Source organism: Argiope bruennichi, chromosome 9 (assembly GCF_947563725.1).
Source record: "Argiope bruennichi chromosome 9, qqArgBrue1.1, whole genome shotgun sequence".
Taxonomy (NCBI): domain Eukaryota; kingdom Metazoa; phylum Arthropoda; class Arachnida; order Araneae; family Araneidae; genus Argiope; species Argiope bruennichi.
This window is the reverse complement of record NC_079159.1, coordinates 53,320,117-53,344,216: the sequence shown is the minus strand read 5'-3', so window position 1 is coordinate 53,344,216 and position 24,100 is coordinate 53,320,117. Positions and strand designations below refer to the sequence as shown.

At 26.7% G+C, this 24,100-nt stretch overlaps 1 protein-coding gene across 1 annotated transcript; it reads left to right on the top strand.

Moving 5' to 3' along the window:
• The first annotated feature begins 296 nt into the window (after positions 1-296).
• LOC129984318 (protein cornichon homolog 1-like) lies at positions 297-8,892 on the top strand. The gene is made up of 5 exons (XM_056094179.1): positions 297-404; positions 1,615-1,683; positions 2,489-2,601; positions 6,321-6,464; positions 8,318-8,892. Exons 1-5 carry the CDS (start codon positions 324-326, stop codon positions 8,346-8,348), a joined length of 438 nt encoding a protein of 145 aa, XP_055950154.1. The 5' UTR covers positions 297-323; the 3' UTR covers positions 8,349-8,892.
• The last annotated feature ends 15,208 nt before the right edge of the window (positions 8,893-24,100 follow it).

Sequence of the window (24,100 nt, the reverse complement as noted above, 5' to 3'; positions counted from 1 at the left end):
CTGACGCATGCGCAAAAGTCTTCACTGTTCTGTGACGTCGCATCCTTTTTCTTTTTACGAACAAAATCAAATAGGCAATTATTGAATTTAATTTCCATTGCTGAGTATAAATAAACTATTTCTTTTTTTTGTGCGTATATATTTTTTTGATTTTATAATTGAGTGAGATTTACAAAAGGAATTTCTAAATTTAATATGGTTTGTATTGTTATAGCCATTGTGCGAACTAGGCGGTTCATATAGCCTCATAATCCACAGAATTGAACCAAAATAAAATAAAACTGGCAATGTGTAAGCTCGAAACCAAATGAAATTAGAAAAAGATGGCGTTTACTTTTGCGGCGTTTTGCTATATAGTAGCTTTAATTTTAACGGCCTTCTTAATTTTCTTTGCTGTATTTCATGTAAGCTTCTCGGTTAAATTTAAACAAAATCGCATCCATACATTGTAGTAGAACATTGAGTCATATTGTTAATCGAAAGACAACAATTTCGTATAAGTATAGGATGTTGACGGAAAGCACATGCTTTATTTAATTTCTTATTCCCATCACATTTGAAAATGTTTTTCTGTCATATATTTTAAATGTTATACCATTTTATATATAAACAAAATGAAACCCTTATTATTTAGGAAGTTGATAACATTACTGATTGCAAAAATGGGAAGAAGTTAATAAAATTTATTTTGTGACAAGTTGGCATTAATTTCACACATTTTTTGTTATATTTTTTGCAATTTATCAAATAAGTGTTCAGTTTATCTTTTTTCGAAGAATCCTTGTAACTTTTTTTTATTTGGATCAAATACAAAAAAAACACAGTTAAATTGCTAATGTATCGACAGATTAAAAATAAATTCGGAATTTCATAAATAAATTTCTGAAAGTAAGAAGACTCGCTTCGGAATAGAATTTCTGTGAAGTTATGCTGTCATTTGTCAGCAATTATAACATTTCCAAACTTTATTTGTCTTGATTATCTTTCCTGCAGTAAAATTTCAAAATAAATTTTGAAATGATATTCTTAAATTTTTAGAAGCAATCATGAATTTATGCCACATTCCCTAAAATAAGTTCCAGTGAATCTTTGATTTAGAGTTTTCTGTACAAACAGTTAAAGTAGAACTGTTAATTAAAATAAATTTTGCATACTTCTGAGTTTATTAGTTATGTTTTTAATTAGTAAATATAGGTGTTCCCCTTAAGGTATTGTAATTTTTAATGCAATATCTGGATTATTGTCTGTTACATAAATGATTTCAGGAATTTAGTCATGTTTTTTTTTACATATTTAATATTACAAAAATACTAATAATTTTTCCTTGAAATGTAAAAATGTTCTTGTAAAGCATTTCTTTAATTTAATTTTCTTGCTATATATACATATATCAATGACTGAAACATTACATTGAGAAGTAAATACTACTTATAAGAATGAATAACTTTACTTGCTTATTAATAAAATTAGTGTTTAGATTTAAAACAAGATTGAATTGCAGGAAAAGGGAAAATATTGTAAATTATAATGGTAAACAAAAAGGATGAAAAAAGTTGATAGTTGTTTATTTTTTTCAGTATTTTGAAAATCTCTAATTTGATCTTATTTTTGCAGGTTATAGCCTTTGATGAATTGAAATCAGATTATAAAAATCCTATAGATCAATGCAATAGTTTAAATCCTGTAAGTATTTTGTACTTATTTTTGAAAATTTGGACATTTGTTTTGTCTTAAAAATTTACAATACTTGCATTGCAGCATAATAAAGATTACATGAATGATTTTAATAACTTTTAACCTTCTAAAAGAAGTTGTTGAGGTGCAGATTTACTATCTGATTTTTTTGCATATCTGTATGTGAAAAAAAAAAAAAATGTCGATAATGATAAAAGTTTGAACCTTGATTGTTTTATGACTAAATGTTTTTTTTTATTTAATAATTAACAATGAAAATCTAACAAAGAAAGATAATTGCTGATGTATAAAAGAAATTATTAATAAAATAGGTAAAAATGTCAATTTTGTAGTCTCGCATTTTTATTATGCAATTAATCATTTATGTTTAGAATAAATTTATAATATTTATATTAAAGAAGATCATTAAAATTTTCTAAAATGTTTTCATAGTCAAAATGTAGTCTAAAATGTTTTCATAGTCAAATGTTATCATTCTTGAACTAATTCTTAAAATTTTTTAGATTTATTAATTCTATAATATTTTTCATACCTCAAGCATTTTTTTGTATACATTTATTCATCTTATTGTTCTACTGTTTTTTTTTTTCAACTATTGTTTATTTAAATGAAGTTAAAATATTTTATGCTAAAATTGTGCGATTTATTCTGATTTTTCTATAACAATACAAATTACAAATTTTTCTAAAGACCATTTTATGTTTTGTTTTGTTTATTATAGTTTCTAAACTTTAAGCCTGTAGTTAATGCTGTTGTTTCACCTTTGTTAAAATATAATCAATTTCTGTTACAGCTTGTTCTGCCAGAGTACTTTCTACATCTTTTTTATACTTTACTTTTCCTGTTTGCTTTTGAATGGGTTACTGTACTGCTAAATGTTCCTCTTATTATATACCACTTTCAGAGGTAAATTATTTTATTTTTCTTACTGCCTAGCATTTTATTTTTCCTGATGTTTTAGTTTTCTGATGTTAATTTCATTTTTAATATTCATATATCCGAATTCATAACATGTCATCTTAACGAATTGTAGTCTTGAAAGTTTTGAAAAATTTGGTTATTGAAAGTATTTTTATTTGTATTGTAATAATTATTTAATGAAGGCAATAAGATTGTCTTGATATATTTAATGAAAATGGCCCAAAGAAAAAAGCATTCCAGCATTCCAAAAAAGCATTTTTGACAGCTATGAGGTTTTTTTAATTCTTTATTTCAGTGTAAATTTGTATTATATTTCTTTAACAACTTATTAATCTACTATTAATATTCTAATCCCCCCCCCCCCTCCACCCATCATGTAAGTAATGAAGTGTAAAAAATGGTAAAAAAGAAATACAATCACTCCAAATTTGTTTGATGTGTTGTTGTAAGTGGCAGCCATTGATTTTATGAGTCAATGGCTTGAGCCAATTTAGTCAATGAGTCAATTTAGCGAGTCTAAATTGTTCAAGAATGGAATAGTATATCATTTAAGGAAACTTTTTACTTTGAATCAAATTATTCATTATATATGATCAATTAATAAAGCTTCTGAACTGAATGTGTATCTGTAAGAATTGTGCTGAAATACCATACTAATGTGTTATGATAAAATTGAATTCCTCAGCACTTTTTAAATCTTGAAAGGAAATATTCTTCATTATGTTATATAAGATGGAAACTGTTATGATAAAAATCTGTTGCTTAATACAACTTATTTGTACGTAAACTATGTTTGAATAATTTATTTAAAACAAATTAAAAAAATAAAGTAAATGGACGAAATGGCAGACACTACAAATTTGTCTTACTTAAATAAGTTTCTTCTTGTTAGCATAATCTGAGCTTTGGCTTTGACCTTATCTCTGTAGAACCATGCTCCTCTTCTGAAAAAAATTTCTAAAAAAGATGAAACGGCTCTTTGAATTTCATTGAATTTATTCCTATTTTGATGTTATTATGCCTATTATATTTGTAATTTTGAAAATGTTCAAACATTAAAATGTATATTGTAACCAAACAACTATCTGAAAATATTTGAAATATGCTTTCTTTGTTCCTAATAATCTTATTGAAATACGTGCAAAACAGAACCTAATATTTTTCTAGTGATGATTCATGATTTTCTGCAATATGAATTTTTTAAATGTGTATTTTATATAATTGAAATTTATGATTGGAAGTTTGTTGAATCTTGTGCAATTCCACATTCCTTAATGAGTTTAAATGAAATATTGAATTCACATTTCTTAGCACCTAGAAAGTGTTACTATATTTTTAAAAAATTCGACACCCTAACCTAAAATGGAATAGAATGTTTGAACATTTTTCTGTCTTCACTTCATAACTTATTGTTGCTATATAGAAATATTCTCACACTATCTTAAAAATAATTAGCTTTTTAATATTAGCAATCCCATTTGCAGATAATTATTATTTCATTTTTAATCAATTACTTGCAACAATTCCTTGTTATTTTTATTTTTATAATATTAAACATTTTCCATAGTTACATCTGCCACTTGCATGCTTTTGCCTATGTCAAAGTCATACTTGTGCTTAATATGTTTAATGACTTTTGTTGCTCCTTCAAAAATAAGAAAAAGGCATAAATAAGCAGTAATAAATTCCTTAAATAAGGTTTTATTTATTTTGTCAGTTTTTTTTTTTTTTGCATAATTATATATTTAAATGCTGGTCCAAACTTATAATTTTAAAACACACTAATATACATTTCTTTTTAACATTGCATTTTCTGGCAACAAATCTTTTACCTCTTTTTAACTTCACAACATCAAGAATTCAGATATTTTTCCCCTATGAATATTATTTGTATATAATCACTTTAATTTTACCTCCCATTTAATTTTTTTATGCATCAGTATCTAATGTCTACCCAAATATCTCAAAATAATTTTCATTTCAAAGCTTATGTTCAAAATTATTCAAGTATAGTAAAGGTGAGAGCATTAACATTCCTTACAATTCTCTTACCTCAAGTGATATGCGTTTCAATTTTCTATGCATTTTGCTTTAGCTGTTTGCTTTAGCTGTAACCTCTTTTTTACTTCACAACATCAAGAATTCAGATATTTTTCACCTATGAATATTATTTGTATATAATCACTTTAATTTTACCTCCCATTTAATTTTTTTATGCATCAGTATCTAATGTCTACCCAAATATCTCAAAATAATTTTCATTTCAAAGCTTATGTTCAAAATTATTCAAGTATAGTAAAGGAGAGAGCATTAACATTCCTTACAATTCTCTTATCTCAAGTGATATGCGTTTCAATTTTCTATGCATTTTGCTTTAGCTGTAATGCTTAGTAAAGCTGAAAGGCAATCTCTTAAAGATGCGGGTATCAAACCAGAAACTTCATTGTTTTCTCAGCCAATTTTAATTTGTTCCAATGAGTAAAAACTTTGAACAATCTTTATGTATATTATAATTACATACAGTGATTAAAAATATTATACATCCAAAACTTTTATAGAGTAGTCTCTCATTAAGTGTTATTAATTAAAGACAAGAATCCTTAAACCTCTTTTAAGGGCTTAAAAATAAAAGGTGAAAAACTGCATGATCTAGAGTTAAATATGTTTTTCTTTCACACATTCAGAATTGATGAAAGCTGTTGGAATCATAGGTGCAATGAACAGGTTCCAATGAAATTGATACACACAGTTTTGTTCACATTTAAAAGTTTTCTTATTTTAGAAATGTGATGTTTCTTGTCATTGTTTCGGTGTTTTAATTGCTTTCATATCATCAAACTTTGCTGTGATCTTTAATTTCTCTAAATTTTTTTTAAAACAAAGTATTCAGGAGGCTTATTCTATTATTGGATATGTACATATTTCCTTTTACAAGGCTATAATTTCACATTTAAATAATTATGAAAAAGTTAATAAATAACTTAATTTGAATTTCAATATTATTATTCTCATTAATGGATAACATTTTTCATCGCTTGAAGCCATTTTTTTTTTTTAAAGAATTAACAAAATTAATCTAACAAACAATTATTTATTAAAAATCTTTGTTAAAATTTTGTGATTTCTTGAATTCAAAATTAATTTTTGTCTAGAAAATAATTCATGTCTTAGGCAGTTGGCTTCTTAAATTGGGTAATATACTTTACATGTTGCTTACTGATTTTAGTTTAGACTGTATTCAACCTTTTAAAAACTAAATTCTTCCCATAAATAATTGCTAATTTTTAAAAAAATAATATAAAATTTAATCAAGCATAGTAGGCAGCTGGTTAGAGGCAAAATAAGTAAAATGACTTAAAATGTCTGTTATATTTTCATTCAGTAGGAATGATAACGTTAAAGTGGTGTTGGTGTTTGTTGAAACCTTGACAAAGACTTTCCTCATAATATTTAGTATTTTTGTGTAAAATTTGAATGAAACCTATTCAGTACTTTATAAATGCATAGTATTCAAATTATTCAAAAATTCTCTATCTTATTTTTTGTGCACTTTAAATTATGATATATTTAAAATATTTAAGTAAATCATTCTGTTTTTTTTAAAGTTGTTTTTTTTTTCAAAATTCTCATTTTGTTTTAAATACTGGATGTGTAAATATATCATTCCAATGAAATTATAACTCATTAGTGTTTTTATTTGTTAGGTATCGTACAAGACCTGTCATGAGCAGGCCTGGATTATATGATCCAACAACAATTATGAATGCTGATCAGCTGAGTAGAGCTATGAAAGAAGGATGGATAAAACTTGGATTTTATATTGTGTCATTCTTTTATTACCTCTATGGGTAAGATTTCATTTTATATTTCAATATATATAATTGTACTTCTTTGAGCTAGCTGACTATGAATACAGTTTATTAAGTAGGAATCATGGAAACATTTTTAGATATTATTATATGAATATTTTATTACAAATGTTTAATACTTATATTAAATAAAATGTTTAAACTTATAAGACCCACTGTTATACTTTAAATCTTTTATATTCAATTCATACCTATAAATTATTTTAAAATGACTGACTTAAATAGTGTGGTAATAGTATTATAAAATATATATTTTAGGAGTAATTATATATTAGTATTAGATAGCTACAATTTAGATATAGATGAATATGAATATGTAACTTTTATTAAAATGCAATTAAAGATCTGTAGCTTGTTTTTGCAATTATAAAATAATTTTCTTTGCAACAGAGATCCAAACTATAAGCTTAAAAAATTAATGTAATTATGTTTGCATTCTTTTGCTACTTGTAATTTAAAATAGTTGCTATATGAAGAGCATGAGAACAAAAATGCTTATGTAGCAAATTTTGTTTAATAGAATTTAAAACAATTTGTTCTTATAAAAGATATTAAATTTTGGATGTAACATGTACAAATTGTTATTCTACATACAATGAAATGTAGATTATTATTATTTTTTTTTTGTTTCACAACTAACAAGTATAATGATATAGCAGTAGCTTTAAATTTAACTTAAGAAATATGTATAGTTGTGCTTTTTATTTTTAAATCAAATTATATATTCATACACCTTTAATTTCATTGCTTCTATATATTTATTAATGATACATATGTATGTAATTAGTTAATAATGTATAGTATATAATTATATAATATAATAATTATAATATATATATTATATAATTATAATATATAATAATTATAATATATATATTATATAATTATAATATATAATATAATTATATAATATACATATATAATATGTATATAATTATGTACATAATATATATGTATATAATTAGTTAAAAATCAATGTGACAAATTAAATATTTATTGATACAATTAATATTAATTAATTGACAAATTAAATATTTATAAATAGTGGAAGTCCATTAAATATTTATTGATATTTAATGGACTTCCACTATTTAAAAAAAATTGAACAATAATATAGAAGTTCAAATTTTTCTATATAATATGTAATTTATTGTGTAATAAAATTATTATTGAATAGTTATATGATTGAAATTAAAGCATAAATACAAATGATTTTTCCATTAAAATAGGTTTTCTTTAAGTTAGATAATTAGTTCTGGCACTAAAAACAGAATGATAAATAACTGATGGAAATTTTATTTCAATTAGAATAGTTTTAGAGGCTACTTTCATCTTTTTTGTAAAAATGATATTTTGCTGCGTCTGTAGCAGATGATGCAAATAATTTACAATTTTAAGTACATCAGAAAATTTATTGGAAATTTAATATGTTTATCATTGATTAAATTTTATTTGCTCTGTAACTTTTTTATATGAATAAAAATTCATGTTTTTTTTTAATTAAAAAATAGTTTGGAACACCTTTTTATCAAAATGGAATTACTTCCAATTAGTTAGCAAATATGATATTTAAAATATTATTTACAATTTGTCAATAAGAATTATGATTTTAAAAAAGCTAGACAATGTGCTACTTTATTATTTTCAATAAGCATCACTATTTATTGTTTGTTGAGTTTTTTTAATAGTTTAATAAATGTTTTATTGCCTCATTAACATCTGTTAGTTATTTGTTTCATACATAGATTAAAATTCTAATTTTCATCCAGAACTGCAATTAAAATTTACTTTTTTGTTTGCTAATATTTATTTTAAAAAAATTTTATTTTCAGAATGATCTACACATTAGTGTCTGGAATTTAAGTTATAAAGTAAAGTCCCATCTGTAAATCTTTCAACTAATCACTTCCAAGAACCCCATTTGATACTGCGGTAAAGACTGTCAAGTTGAAATTTATTTTCATTGAAGTTTCATTCTTTTAAAAGGTTGTTAACTGTTTAATTGTATGTGCTCTAAATGATGTTTATGTTTAGTTTCAAACTGTCTATACATCAATGGTGTTATTTATATTTTTGTCGAACCTATTCATGTACTTTAAAGTTGTCCATTCTTTATGTGAAATGAAATGATTTTGATAAAAATAATGGTGCATTTTTATTATATAGATCATCACATCACTATTTTCAGGGATGCTAATTATTTTTGACAATTGTTTGGTTTCCTTTTAGTTTTGTATTATTCAGGAAATGTATTCTTTTTAATATATTCTAGAAAGAAATGTTATATTTCTTTAATTATTATTAAGAATTTTTTTTTCTTTTCATTGGTGGAAAAGATAATATTTAATTTTTTCAGCGTTTGAAATCAATGAATAATAACAAAAGCATTAATCTTTATTTTTCCTCCTCTTATAATTTTAATTTCCTTAGTTTATTTTAAAAGCATTTATAATTAAAAGTTTTTAAAAACTATTAAACTGATGATTTTTTTTTACATTATAAAGTTTTTTTTATATACATATTGTCAAATATCAAATTAGTGTATTTGGTTTTGTAAAAAAGAAGTTTTAGTATTGAAATTTCATTCATATGAAGTTAAACATTTGTTTTTTATTTAAAAATTAAATTGTATATGTTTGTTTTATAAATTTTTTTATATATTTTATTACAATTTTACAATTGTTATAAAATTTAAATTGTGATAAACAAAATACACACTGCAAATGTGTGACTAGAATATTTAACTTGAAGTTCTGAAATATTGATTCTTCTGTAGAAAAATAAATTTTAAGTATGTAGTGAATTAAATTACTTGAAAAATAGTATTTGATAGTAATTGATGTACATAAATTTTTGAAAATTAAACCAAAGAAGTAGATGATTGTTTAGTTTTTATATAAATTCTATTCAAATTTGCATATGTGCTAAATTTTGCAGAAAAAATTATTGCCTGTTAACAACTTTTTCAGTAAAATTTATTCTGCTTTATAAAAGATATCAAATTCAAGTAATGGTTTTCTTTTCCCAATTTAAATCTTTTTTTTTTCTTTATTGCAATTTTGTTTTAACATCCCTGGAAAAAAGAAAAAGAGTTAGGAATTTTAGTGATATTAATTTATGCATTAGGAAATTTATTTTATTATTTGTTTCTTGATGACACATATATTTTTGCTCAAATGTAAGTTAATTTTGCATATTGAAAGTTTGCATGTATTATTTGTTTTATTACTTTTGTGTTACTTATATTCATTGAAAGTATACTTATATATGTACTTTGATTTTAAAAAAAATTATTTCTTATGATTGTTCCTTGCTTTGAACATATAAATAAATAATACTTCTATTACTTTGAAACATATGATTTTTATATTGCAAAATATTCTATTAATATAAAATTCCTTCAATAGAATTAATATAAGTGTTATGATTTATAATGAATATACAAGGAATCAGATTGCATTTATAAAATAGAAAAATTTATAAATGGTAAACCAAGAAAAATATTTTGTGCTTAAAGATTTATCGTTTCGTTGTCAGCACATGCACATGATACATAGCTTCTCATTGATGTTATATTGATGCTTCCAGCAAACATAATAGCATTTATTCCTTCATTGAAGGGTTTGGCTTAGCAAGTTTTTTCTTCTTATATATCATGAATGTGCAACTGTTATTAGAGAAATATTTGTAGAGGATTATTATCCTGTTCTTGAGCTGAACTAAGACTGCTAAAATTAAAAGCTTGCCTTTGTTGATAATATGATACATATTGCCAGGAGAACATGAAATTCAGTTTGATTCTGATGTGTATCTTGTAAAAATCTTTAATTTATTGGAAATATTTACTTGATGATATGAAAATTTTGTCTATTTAGAGCTTGTCTTTTAGTAGTTAATAAAGTAATAACTGGACATGTAAAATATTTAAAAACTTATGATTCCAAATTATGATTTTAAAGCTGATATCTAAAATATCCCAGCTGGATAAGTTGGAGAATTTAAAAAAAAAATTAATTATCAGCCTTTCTCTTATATATAAAGACTTGTAAATATAAATAATGCAATTACAAGGAAGTTAAAACTATGCAATAAATATGCAATTTAACAGTGATGCTTATGTTTGTATTTTCTTATAGAACTGAATGCTGAGGAAATTAGCTAAATATTATGAATTAAATTTTACTTTATGTTTATATTACATAAAACAAAACTTTATTATAAAATTTTACTGATGTTTACTTAGAGGAGTTTATTAATATTATTTATCGGGTTAAAAATCAAATGTCATTCAAATGAATGATCAGAAGCCAAACAAATATATTTTTTAATTGTTTGTATTTCTCCTGTGATTAAAAAAATAAACAGTATTTAAACCTTTTTTTTTTTTTTGGTAATGTTGTTTGAAGTAGTAGTGATTTGCTTTATTTCTTCTTTTTAAATAATTTCATTTAAAATTATGTTATTTAATTTGAAAATTATGTCTTTTTTTTTTTTTTTATTTCTGTTCCATTATACTATAATGGAACAGAAATATAGAAGACATTTTTTTATGGGTTTTTGTAATACAGAACAACATTGGGGGAAAAATAACATAAAAATAAATATTAAAAAAATCTTATTAAAAAGAAGATGCACTAGTTTTTGCAAGTACAGTTCAAGGTATGAACAATAGTTTTGCTAGATACTTAATTATAGCTTAAAACATTTTTTATATACACTTGATACAAATTCATTCTTAAATAATGCAGTATAACTTGGTTACTTAGATAATTTTTTAACCAAATTCTTTAATAATTGGAGTAGTACTAATAATTAAATATATTACTCATTAGTAAAATACAGGATCTTGAATTCTCTATTAACATGATGTTAAAATATTGTTTATAATTCTAATTCATATTGGTTGTTTCAAAATCAAACCTATAAATTGTAAATGATTGTTTGCACTACTTAAATACCTAGTGCCCTTATTAATTATAAAGAATAAACCCCCCAATTCTCTCAATTACTTCACTGATATGTAATGTGCTCAACAGCAACAAAAATAAAAGCGATAAGAAATTTCTCACTTAGAATTTTAACAGATTACATACAAATTATACTATTTATTATGAAATTTTTATTGTTCATTATTCTATTTAAACATTTTTTTTATTATTAAACTTATTATCAATTATTAAATTATTTAAATTTAATCAAATGGGATTACTGTTTGTAAATTATTTTTTTTTCATCAGAATTATTATTTATGTATCATATTATTATTGTGTATAAGATAAGCTAATGAGCATGTCACCCAGCCTCACTTTCTGGTCCGATTTTGCTTCCCCCTCCCCTTCATATGAAAGATAATGACCTTTATATATTTCTTCCATTGCCCTTCATGTTCGAGATAAATCAGAAAAATGAAATTTCGCAATACATTCTTTATGAGGAAATCTTTCAATGGAGTTTACCAGCCAAAGCCACTGAACCGATTTTGATGATTTTGGTTTCATGTAAAAATTCCTGCCTCTTAAATATGTAATCAAGTATCACTTCTCTTCCTGTTTTTTGAGAAATTGAAGAAACAAAACTTCATTACATTTTCTCTGTGGAAAAATCTCGTGACAGAGTTCGACACTCCCCCATCACTAAACTGATTTTACAGGATTTTATTTCATATAAGAGCTTATGACCCCTTAGATATGTCGTCAAGGGTCTTTTGTTTTCACCGCCTTCGATGTTCGGGAGAAAAGACAAACAAAAACTTCACTGTACATTATTTAAGGGAAAATCCTGAGACTAAGTTTGCTAGTTCCAACCATTGAATCAATTTTAGAACTTTTTATTTCATATGAATGTTTCTGACTTCTTGATGATACATCACCATTAGTCATCTACCCCCCCTATTCTCTTTTTTTTTCGGAAGATTTTGCAGAAAAAAAAGCATGGATCTGGCTTTTAGCTTTAATAACTTGAATAATTTTGCCAATTTTCACTAGTAAATTGAAAATTTTGCCTTTTTTGAGGTATACCTAACCAATCAGAATAGTCTAGCATTATTGTGTAGTTTACTTACATTACTGTACGTATTATTTTATTATAATTTTGTTGTGATAAGTATAGTTAATCAAGATTGATTGACATGTCTAAATTAATTTTATTAACCCAGCATCTTTGGCAACATATTAATGACATTAATATAATCATGCCAACAAATATTATATGATGAAATATATCTCAAAATAAAGGATGCTTTTTAAAATTATATCTGCATAATAATGGTAGAGCATTCTGATTGGTTAGCTTCGCTTGTAAAATCTCGAAATAAGTTGACGAAATCTCAAATTGAACCAGCTGTTGAGTTTGGTTACTCCATCTAAGTTATTTTCCATTGTCGAAAATAAAACTTAGATCGAAACACAAATCATGACAACATATCAAAGAATCATGAGACTTCGAACGAAATTGAAATTGACAAAAACGGTACGTTAGATATTTTATTTAGTGATTGTGACCGACAAATTTAAAAATTTTCCAACGTTCAAAAATTTTCCAAATTTGTAGATTTCTATAAAATTCTGAGCAAAATCCATTCAGAAAAAGTCTGTCTATCCGAATATATATTAATTAACACGATAACTACAAAATGAAGAGAGGTAAAGAAAAAAAAAATTTGGTATACATATTTAAAATCTTTTGTATAGACGCCTATCATATTTTGAACCAAATTCAACAAGGATTTGGCCATTTGTTAGTTTGTGCTTTCAGAACTTCTACACGCAATTACTTAAATGTATCAAATTTGGTATCTTATTTGTGACTAGAAGTGCAATTATGTGTCAAAATTTTATTGTCGATCGATTGGGAAAAGCACGTCTAAAACACACTCCATTTTCTGATACTATTAACCGCATGTCAGGAGTTAATCGTCAAATACCTCGCCAACGACCCCATGATAGATTTTGATGTTGTCTACTAAATTGCTTTGTACGTATTATTCTTAAATTCTGTTCGAATTAAATTTTTTCTTCATAAAAAGTACAACATTTTTTTCTTGCGCTTAATGGATGATTGTTTTATTGTATCAGTGAGTTTTTAGGATTTTCTCTTTCCATCGAACTCATCACTTACGTAATTCAAACCACTCTGATGATATATTTGCAAATTTTCACTGTCAATATAAAAAATTTGTCACTAACTTATTAACCCTTATGTTCATTTTGTATAGTATACCATACATACAACTTTATAAAAATATACTACCGCTATAAAATAATTTTTAACTTAGTTTTATTAAGCGATTTTTATTACACGATTTTTTTTATTTATTTTTTGATGTTTTTTATAGCGCAAAGAAGCTGCCTATATACATTTTTTTTTTTTTTGCTTTTCTTCAAAAAAGCAATCTTGCCACGATAAAGGTTAATCAGAATTCTCTTATATATATATATATATGTAATGATATTTTAATTCTAATTTCGATTTAATTAATTTCCAAGATTTTATCTTAATTTAGCCCATAGTAACTTCATTTTAAAAATAATCTCTTATTTCGTGATCCAATTCCACTTTCGGTTTAATTAATCCCTTTGTAAAAATAATGCGCCATTACTACTACGTATCAAATGAAAGTGATATTTTCGTTGCCTTTGTCAGAGGTCAAAACATGTATTCCATCGGCGCGTGGCCGGAAACCCTATGTTATATAAGACTAGTGATTATTTGATTGGCGTTCTTTCTTACTTCTGCATTTGTGCCGCGCTGCGTCTGCTTGTGAATAAATTGCTTTCCCGAGATGGATATTAAAGAGAGAATAAAACGAAATTAAAAATACAACGTCTCGTCTATGTCTTCAAACCTGCCTTCTGCTTCAACCAAAATAATGTTGCATATTATTTAGCCGACAGGATTTGAAAAATATTACACACGCACGCACGCACACACATATATAAACTACTCTTTTATTATACTTTTGTTGTGATCAGATGTAGTTAATTAAAATTGATTGATATGACAAAATTAATATAATTAATACTCATCATCTTCAGCAACCATTAATGTAATAATTTTGACAACTTTAAATGAAATACATCTTATTAAAATAAAAAAAATACTATTTAAAGTTATGTTTACATGATAATATTTATAAAGAATTTTTTTTTAGTTGTACTTGCAAAGTGCCGAAATTAATTGCTAGAAAAATAGAAGAAATCGGTCGAGTTGATAATGCTGGTGGGTGGCCTTATTTTATTTTGTAGTATAATATATCTTGAAAATCAAGGTGGTGGGTGCAGATTATTTTCGATGGTGTCTAGAGGTCGTGGACTTACATACTAAAATATCCAGCGGGAATGGTCTACTCAAAACTTTCTCATATATTTTCTATCAAGCTTGTCATGCTAGAGAACGCCTTGCATGGCACTGGCGTACAACAGTTACGAAATATTTTATTTGTGTGAATTAAATATTTTTACTGAATCATGCCATCCTTGGTAAGTTAAGTTGGTTTTGGTCATTAAATCCTGGCATGCGGTTAATAGTATCCAAAAATTGAATTTGTGTTTTAGACACGTTTTTCTAATTCGATTGAAACAAAGATTTAACACAAAACTGCATTTGTAGTCACAAAATCCCATACATAATTCGATATATTTAAATCAATGCGTTTTTTAATTATCGCGTTTATACGTTTCGGAAAGTACACACCGACAGACGGTCAATCTGTTGTTGGTTTTGGCTCAACATTTCATAGATGCCTACTCTATATATGTTAAATCTGTGCATCGAGTTTTATTTGTCTGTTTTGTAATTATTATGTTAACTTGCATTCGAAATGCCGGACGACGGATATCCTCTGAATAGATTTTACTCAAAACTTAATAGAAATCTGCAAATCCGTAATATAAAGTTTACATGCAATAAATCTGCAAATCCGTATAATAATCCTGATATAAAGACCGTATACAAATTTTACCCGTCTAGATTAAAGCGGTTTTAAGTTATCTTTGTCACAGGCAGACAGATGGACATTTTCCAAAAATGTGTTTTTCGAACTCGAAGTGGTCTGAAATGTAGAAATTCGTCAAAATTTCGAATTCGAATTTTTGATGACTGCTATCGTTTTCTATACTACGAATATGAGAAAGTAAAAATTTACAAAATCGATAAAGTATTTTTCGCTGGGAGGGGGTGGATTTTTTATTTTATCAATTACTTTATATATGTTACGGCCAAAGCCCGAAATCCGCCAGTTCGACAATTGGCCGGCCAATTTGCGTTTTGGTGACCGTTAGTTACTGTAAACGTACCGGCCAATGTCCGATCTTTTCTTGATTTCGGGCTTTGGCTGGCCAATTCACGAAGTGGCTTGGAAAGATCGGCCAAAGTAGGAAGAAAGAAATCAAGAGAAGATTGTTTAACACACCGTTAAAAATAAGGTATTTAAAAATGAGTACTTCTGTGTACTGTTTTTTTAAGTACAATTGTTTCAGAAACGAGTTCAAATATAAATGACACCTCTGAGTTGAAAATAAGCTTGTAATATATAAAAATATAATCTCTTGTTATTCTGTTCTCATATTAAAGCCATAATAGAAATTATTCAGTGAACGAATATGCTGTAACAACGTGATAGCGTGAAGAAGATTAGATTTGCGCCCTTCAAAATGACGAATTATATCTGGAGCAAATACGTTGCATATCAATACAAAGGCAAATTGAGTAATCAATTTGTCAACTACCTTTAAGGGTGATCCTTAGTCTTTTTATGCTTCATAGACCTAATGTTAAAGATCCCAGATCACATTGTCTCCCGAAATATCGCTTCAAAAAATATGAAATTTTTTGCAAAGGCAAATAGCAAATATAAGGGCCAATTAAAACAAATATGAAGGGAAAATAATTTTCTTGTTAATATTATTTAAAGACATTTCTTTGTTGGCACCATCCGTCGAATTTCACCTACAACATGTTCCTTATTTATATTTTATACATAAATGTCATTATATTTATTTTAAATGTCATTATATTTATTTACCATTAACACATCGGGATTTGGCCAAGGATTCCCAGCCACTTTGCGAAATGGGCAGCCAAAGTAGACTATACAACATTGATTGCAAGTACTTCCACTTTGGCTGAACTTCGGGCTTTGGCCGTGACATATAGTATATGGATCATCGATGAACAGTTGGTTGCCGCAGGCAGCTAGTTTAGTTTTCATAACTTTTATTCTACTCTTATGGAATTCTTTTTTTTTTAATCTACTAAAATAGCAATTGCTATCGTATTTGACAAATATGTCTGTATTGATTAACCGATACTTTACAATTATGCAATAATATCATATCCTACTTTTTTTTTTTTTTTTCATTTTTTCAACCTATAGAAATTATGATGAATCATATCACAAATAAAGAAATAAAAACAGTCATGAAAATTATAATGGAATATAGAAGCGTGCTTATATTTCACAGGTGTGCAGAATTTATGACTAACAAATTAAATCATGACTCAAGGAATTTTGAATTTCAGTCGATGGTTAAAAGGCAGATATATTGAATACCATTGATTTTAAAAATAGCCTGAATGTATACTTTAACAAAATTTTAGTAGTTTAGTCAGTCTTATAGGGCGAAGATTTTCTTATTGTGTTATACAGATTTGGGCTGGCATCACTTGGAAATCAAAATCTTATCTTTTTTTTTTTTTTTTTTTTTTTTTTTTTTTGGCGAGTTCATGACATAGTTCTAGATTGTTTTAATTTTATTTCATCTGATATTTTTAAATAGATCATGTTTAGAATTTACTCCCAAATCGTCATTAGGCTGTCTTCATAGAGCTATTCAAGAAGCAGAAACAGATTTAGAATATTTATTTCTAAAGCATTCAATGTTAGCTCCATTTGTTATGCAGCAGACATAGGAGTGGAAGTTATCTAATGCCAATTTAAATTTAATTTGCTATAAGTAATTAAAAATTAAAAGTAATATGTTATACAGTTACTGAACTCATAGCAGTAACAATTCGATCTTACAGATTTTGGAGAGTTGCATGAGAGTTAGATAGAATGTGCATGCGGAGTTTTATGTACCTCCACAGATAAGGTTCCTAGAGGTTCGAAAGCACTTCAGGAATGCCACGACCTTCGTAAAACACGAATTACGAAACATGTATTAAGAAGGTCGTGGATATGCCCAGCATTTTCATCTGGAAAGAGAGGATGATCAGTGTTTTTATAGTCATGGTGAACACAGTGCTGCGTACCGAACAGGAAGGCAAAAAAAGTATATATATATATATATATATATATATATATATATATATATATATAACATTGTTTTAATTGAAGCAGAATGCAGGTTGGACAAGCAGTGAAGAGACTTTGTATCTTTTAATTCTCTTTAATATCTATTCCGGGGAAGCAATTTATTTACAAGCAAGTGCAGCACGCACAAAAGCAGAAGTAAAGAAGGAGGAAGAAGGGACGAAACAAATGACCACTAGTCTTATATAACACATGGGATTTCCGGCGACTCGCCAATTCAATACACGTTTTGACCTTTGACACCTTGGCAAGGGCACGGAAAGCATCACTTTCATTTGATACGTAGATTTGATTGCGCAGTAATTTTTACACATCTTCAGTGTAATTAGATCAGGAAATAAGAGAATATTTTACTATGGGCTAAATTAAGTAAAGTTTTTTAATTAATTTAGATTAAATTAGATATTAAAATATCATTACATATATATATATATATATATATATATATATATATATATATATATATATATATATATATATATATATATATATATATATATATATATATATATAATTGAGAAATTTATCTAAGATTCTCATTAAAATTTTAAACAAAAAAAAATGCTATTAATTCAAAATTTATACAAAGAGAAATAATTAAGAACAATATGAAATTTAGATTTCATTTCATTAAATATTTTAAAGAGAATTTATTACAATTTTTAAGAAAATTTATATATTTACAAGAAAATTTATTTATTTATTATAGATTCTAAGACAGTTTTATTTTAATGGATAATTTGCATGGAACTTCTCAATAGAGTTTGGAAAATATCGATTCATAACCAGTTCCATATTTTAAATATTTTTTTATAATTATTTTCATTCTTGAAAATTATTTTTCTACAGGAAGCATGAATATGACTTTTAAATATGACGATAAATAGAATCTCCATATTTAAAGAAAAAAATACTAAGCGATCCTTAAAATTGTGATTCTAGGAACCTACTCACAAATTTTGATTTTCATGACATAACTGGATCAGGACGGATTTTATACTTTTAGAAATGGATCATAAAATCTTGATTATCAATCGTAAGCACTACTTTATAAACTCAAAAAATTCATCCATTTTGTAGCCAGAAAATCTCTGAATTTATATTCCGAAAAAAGAAGTAAGTATACCCGACCGTTTTGACTGTAGATGATAGGCAATTCCTTTTGGGAAAGAAAAATCTAGAAAATAACATTTCTAGACGAATTTTCGAGAATCGGATTGGCAGCTTTCGAAGGATTTGATGTGACCGAAATGTTGGATAAAAAATAGGGTTAAGCATAAACTCGACATTTTCGAAACTTTCCGAAGCCAAATTCAAAATGGAAGGGTGAATATATATCACACAGATGGAAACATTTTACCTTTTTTCTCAGCCGTTGGCTCTAAATTGAAATGCTGCATTTAGATTGGCATTGCCATTTTTTTCCCTCTTTGTGAAAATTTTCGCTGTTGGATTTATGCAGTTATCTTGATTCTGCAATCACAACATCAAACTTTTCATCTAATGCTTTGACACTGGCTGTCAGTTAGCCAAGACTTCGCGAATCAAGGGGCTGTTTCCTTTGAAAAATAAGCTTGGAAAAGAATCAAACCGTAAGTTTCAAGATTTAGAACTGTCAGTTTTTGGTAGACATTTGATTGAATTAAATTTTGTTTTGAGAGTTTACAGACTAGACTTTGTTATAGCAAATTACTGTGTATATATATCCGAGAATTTTCTGAGTTTTATCTTGTAAGTTTTTTTGCGATTTCTTTTAAATTTGCTTGATGATTTTTATATTTTAGAATTTTGAAATGGTATATATAAGGTTGACTTTATGTTTCAATAATGGCTATTTGGAATTTCCTCCCTTCCTTATTTGCTTCTATTAAGCAGTCGAATTCTAATTTTAAGAAATCGATAGCTTTTTTGAGAACTTCATTGTTTCCACATCTTCTCTACTTAATTCTATTTCCATTATTATTATATTTTGTATCGAGATTTCATTATATTTCAAAATCATTTCTTAGGTATGGAGATAAAGATATTCCTATAATCATCTCAATGTATATCTCGTTCAGTATCTTATTTTAGACGTAATCTGCTACATTTTCTTAGGTTTTAAATGCAACAGTTCAACTATAGTATAAAAGAAATTTGTTATATAAATTAGATAAGATATGTTGATTATTTTTATAGTAAGTTTCCAAACGAACTTCAAATATATTTCAAGTTATATTGGAGAGGAGGGAGGGCTAAATTATGGCAACATGAATTAGCATCTGTAAAGTTACTTTATCTTGTTACTATTAAAAAAAACAACCCTTGGTAACGGATTTACTTCCTCTTGCAACAATTGATTGGGTTGCAAAATTTTGTTCATTAATAATTATGTATTATAAATGTTAAAGTTGCTTTTTTGAGCTGTTGTGAGCCTTTAACTTCAATTGCTTTTGTTAAGATATAAAATTATAGTTTTGTAACCAAATCAATTGAAATTATAGTTTTATTATACTGCATTGTTTAAATTTCAATCTTCTTCTATTCAATTCGATTTCATCGTTGTTTTTGAAATATATCAAATAATTTTGAACCTTCTATAATATTGTCATAAATCAGCTATATACTACAAATAGAATATGATTATCTCTTCTGAAGTAGTATTGGGCGAATCATGACTGTCTTTAAAAGCAGATATGGGGGTACCAAATTATATAATAAATAGTGAAAATCTGCATATGCTTTGTTTCTTCCATTAACTAATACAGCTATATCGTTATTAAGGCATTAATGAACTATAGCTAGACACAGGCGTCAAAGTTGCAGATTTTTATTAACTCTTCAGCCTTCGTTTTAGAATTTGTCAGATAAAAAGGGTTTGTTACGATTAAAAAAAACCCAATCGCATTTTGTAAATACAGTAAAACACTATTATAAGTTTCTTAAGGAACTAGCGCTAAATGACATATAGACGAAAAGACGTATGATCGTACCCGAAATGAAAAAGACTTTAATTATTACACATTTATTTATTGCACTTGTAAATTCATTCAAAAATAATAATTGTGAATTTTTTGAAATGGTATTGATATATTACTTTATAGTATTAAAAGCAATAATTAAAATTTAAAATTAAACATTTATTATAACAATGAGAAAAATTACACCATTATTGCATATCTAAAGTACTAAATATATATTCCTTATTTTAGAATATGCATTTGCATGAAAGTAATTATATAATAGTATTTATTTAAAAGTATAATCTTTGCTAATCTTTTACCCGAATAATAAATTTTGATATTTAGTTTCGTTATTACAAAATTACGTTAATGTTTTAGAAAATAGCAAACGTTGACTTAAATTTCCAAAAATAGTATAGAACATCAGATTATCAGGGTCTCTTTATATATATATATATATATATTGTTACGAATCTGTAATGCTGCTTCCCAGCGTAGTTGGTTCCACCATCGGAAAGAATGTTTTACAGTCATCTGTACTGGACGGAGTCCGGGGTCGCGTAGGAGGTCCCAGAGCTTGGCGACAAACTTAACGAACATTTGGCGACTTGGCGATGAATTTGGCGACTTTGGCGCCAAAATAGATTATACCCGAAACATCGAGAATTTTCCCGATCCGTCCAGTAGGAACCAAGTTAAGCCTCGAACGTTCCTGATTGGTTGAGAGGCTTCTAGCCCCACCTCCTGAGACCTATAAAAGGAAGTACCCGCAGCTGCCGGGGACGGAAAATTGAGTCGTGGACCAGTGGAGTCGAAGAGTAGTCGGAAGCGACGGAGAAGAACTCGTCTTCCAGGGACTAGCGGAGCAGCGACGGAGTAGAGCTGCTGTGTATGCTGTTGTATGCTGCACGTCTCGGCTGACGATAATCGTCTTCTGTGCTGTATATAGTTGTCGTCTTTGTGCTGTCCTGTGTGTCTTCCTGTAAATAAACGTCGTTGTTTCATTTTTTACTGCCGTCTGCTGATTGAGTGTTCTCCACACCATATAACTCCCACTATCCAAACGAACCCCCGGGGAAATTTTCGTAACAATATATATACTAATTCGTTTTCTTATAAATAAATAAGTTTCTCATAGTACTGAAAATTGTAATATAGCATATATAAGTTATTCTACAAAACTTTGTCTTTCTTATAACTGTATAGAAGTTTCGAAGAAATATGTAAAAACAAATTTCCATGAAAATCTTAAACTTTTTTTTTTCATTGTAGGTGAGAGACAAAAAGGCGAATTCCATATCGAAGCATTTTAACTCTTCTAAAACGGTTCTACGTATTTCTCGAGAAGAATCGAATTGTCTGCCCGATGGACCCCGGAAAATTTTTATCGAGTGGAACAGTTTTATTACTGCTCAATATGAAGGCATATTTGAATATAAATGCCCTGAAATTCAAATCGAAATTGAAAAGCATTTATTCTTTTTTCAAAAATGCATTTTCCATTCTTCCTTCTCGCTTTCACTATAGTTTTGCCGATAACTAAAAGCGCGCCTTATGTTTATCATGCAAATATGCAGAACAAAAATTCAACTTTTAGAAGAGGAGAAGCAATTTATCGTTTGGCTCGAAAATCAATATTATTTTTTTTATGCATTGGTTCTTCTTAAGAAATTTAATTTAAGAAATTCAATTCATTATGTAGGTACTCAACAAAAATTTGTCGTATATTAAGCGCAGTTTTTCCAGCAAACTGATGAATTTATTATATGCGAATGTACAAGTTTCGCAAAGAATTTAAATTTTAAGTTAAAAATAATTAAATTAAGCAACATTAATGGCAAAACATTTAGCAAAATATGAATAATATTGAAAATGAATAATCGTCTGCTATGGAAATAATTTCCGATCTATAATTCTTTTTTGAAAAAAACAAACAAAAAACTCTTTGTAAATCTGTGTAATTAGTTTATCATAATTTCTCTTTGAGAGTAAAAATATTTATATTATGGTTTTTTTTAAGCAATTAGTTTTTAGAACTTCGAAAGATACTAAAGATAATTTTGAAAGCAAAATGGCAAAAGAAAGTAGAATCTAATTGTTTCGGCAGAAAATCTGAAATTACAATGAACTATTACAAGATGCTTGTCAAATACATTGACTGCCCTTACTCGCCTCAGATCTTGCAACACAGAGTAAGACTTCTTTCATTTCGGTATCAAGGCGACACGGTACCTCAAATTAAAAAAAAAAAAAATGTGATGTTTAAATTTATGCTTTATTTATATTTTATGTAAAATAGTATTCTACAGCTCTACCCTAAAAATTGTTTTGAAATATTTTAAAATTAAAACAAAAAATTGAGTTTTTTAAATCCCTAAGACTTTTTTAAATATGAAGATTTTTCTGCAATTTCTTCCTCAGTTAGCTATTAATATACTACATAAAACTTAGTATGGATTTCCTCCTGCCAACAGTATTTAATTTTTTATAAATTTTTAAGTGTAAAAAAAAAACGCAAAAAAATTTGAAAAATGCAGAAATTCTGATTTTACTACTACTATTTACTAAAATTACTACCCACCTTAAAGCTAATTCCATGATAAGTTTTATAAAACATATATTCATCATTCCTTTTTTATTGACTTTCGTCCAACAATATTGACCTTTCATGATTTTCAGGGGATTTTCGGGTTTCGAGGGGTCAGTATTGTTGGACGAAAGTCAGACCCTTCACAGAAAAAAATCCTTTGTTTTAATCCCCGCCTGAGGGTGACCCTTGAGAAAGTCCTCAGACTGGATTCTTAATTTCTTTTTTGATTCTATTTTTCTTCCTTTTGCTCATATTAACTTAAAATTTTTACTAATTTATATATATATACATATATATATATATATATATTTAATGAAGAAACAATATACTATTTTGGGAATAACAGCATAAATTGGTTATTCCCAAATGGTACAATCAGAAAACATAAAAAATTAATTTTTATCAAAAGCATGACCATTACGCTAACAAAAGTTTGAAGTTAAGTGTTACTGCAAAGTGTAATTATGAAATAAAATAATTATGAAAGATGATATTTTTTAGAAAAATAAATGCAAGTAAACATTTTTTATAACCTTTCGAAACATCTAAATTATTAACTCAATAATTATGTATTATTTAAGGCAAGTATGGTTTAATATATACAGAATATTCACTCGAATCAAAGTCCAAAATTTGAATTTTTAAACCGTAGTAATAGCAATATACATTTCAGAAGAAAACTAATTTAAATGAAGTAAAGAATTGTATTTAAAGTAATTCGGGTGAATAAATGCTTTAATGAAATACAGAATTTCAAATTTTTATACAAACC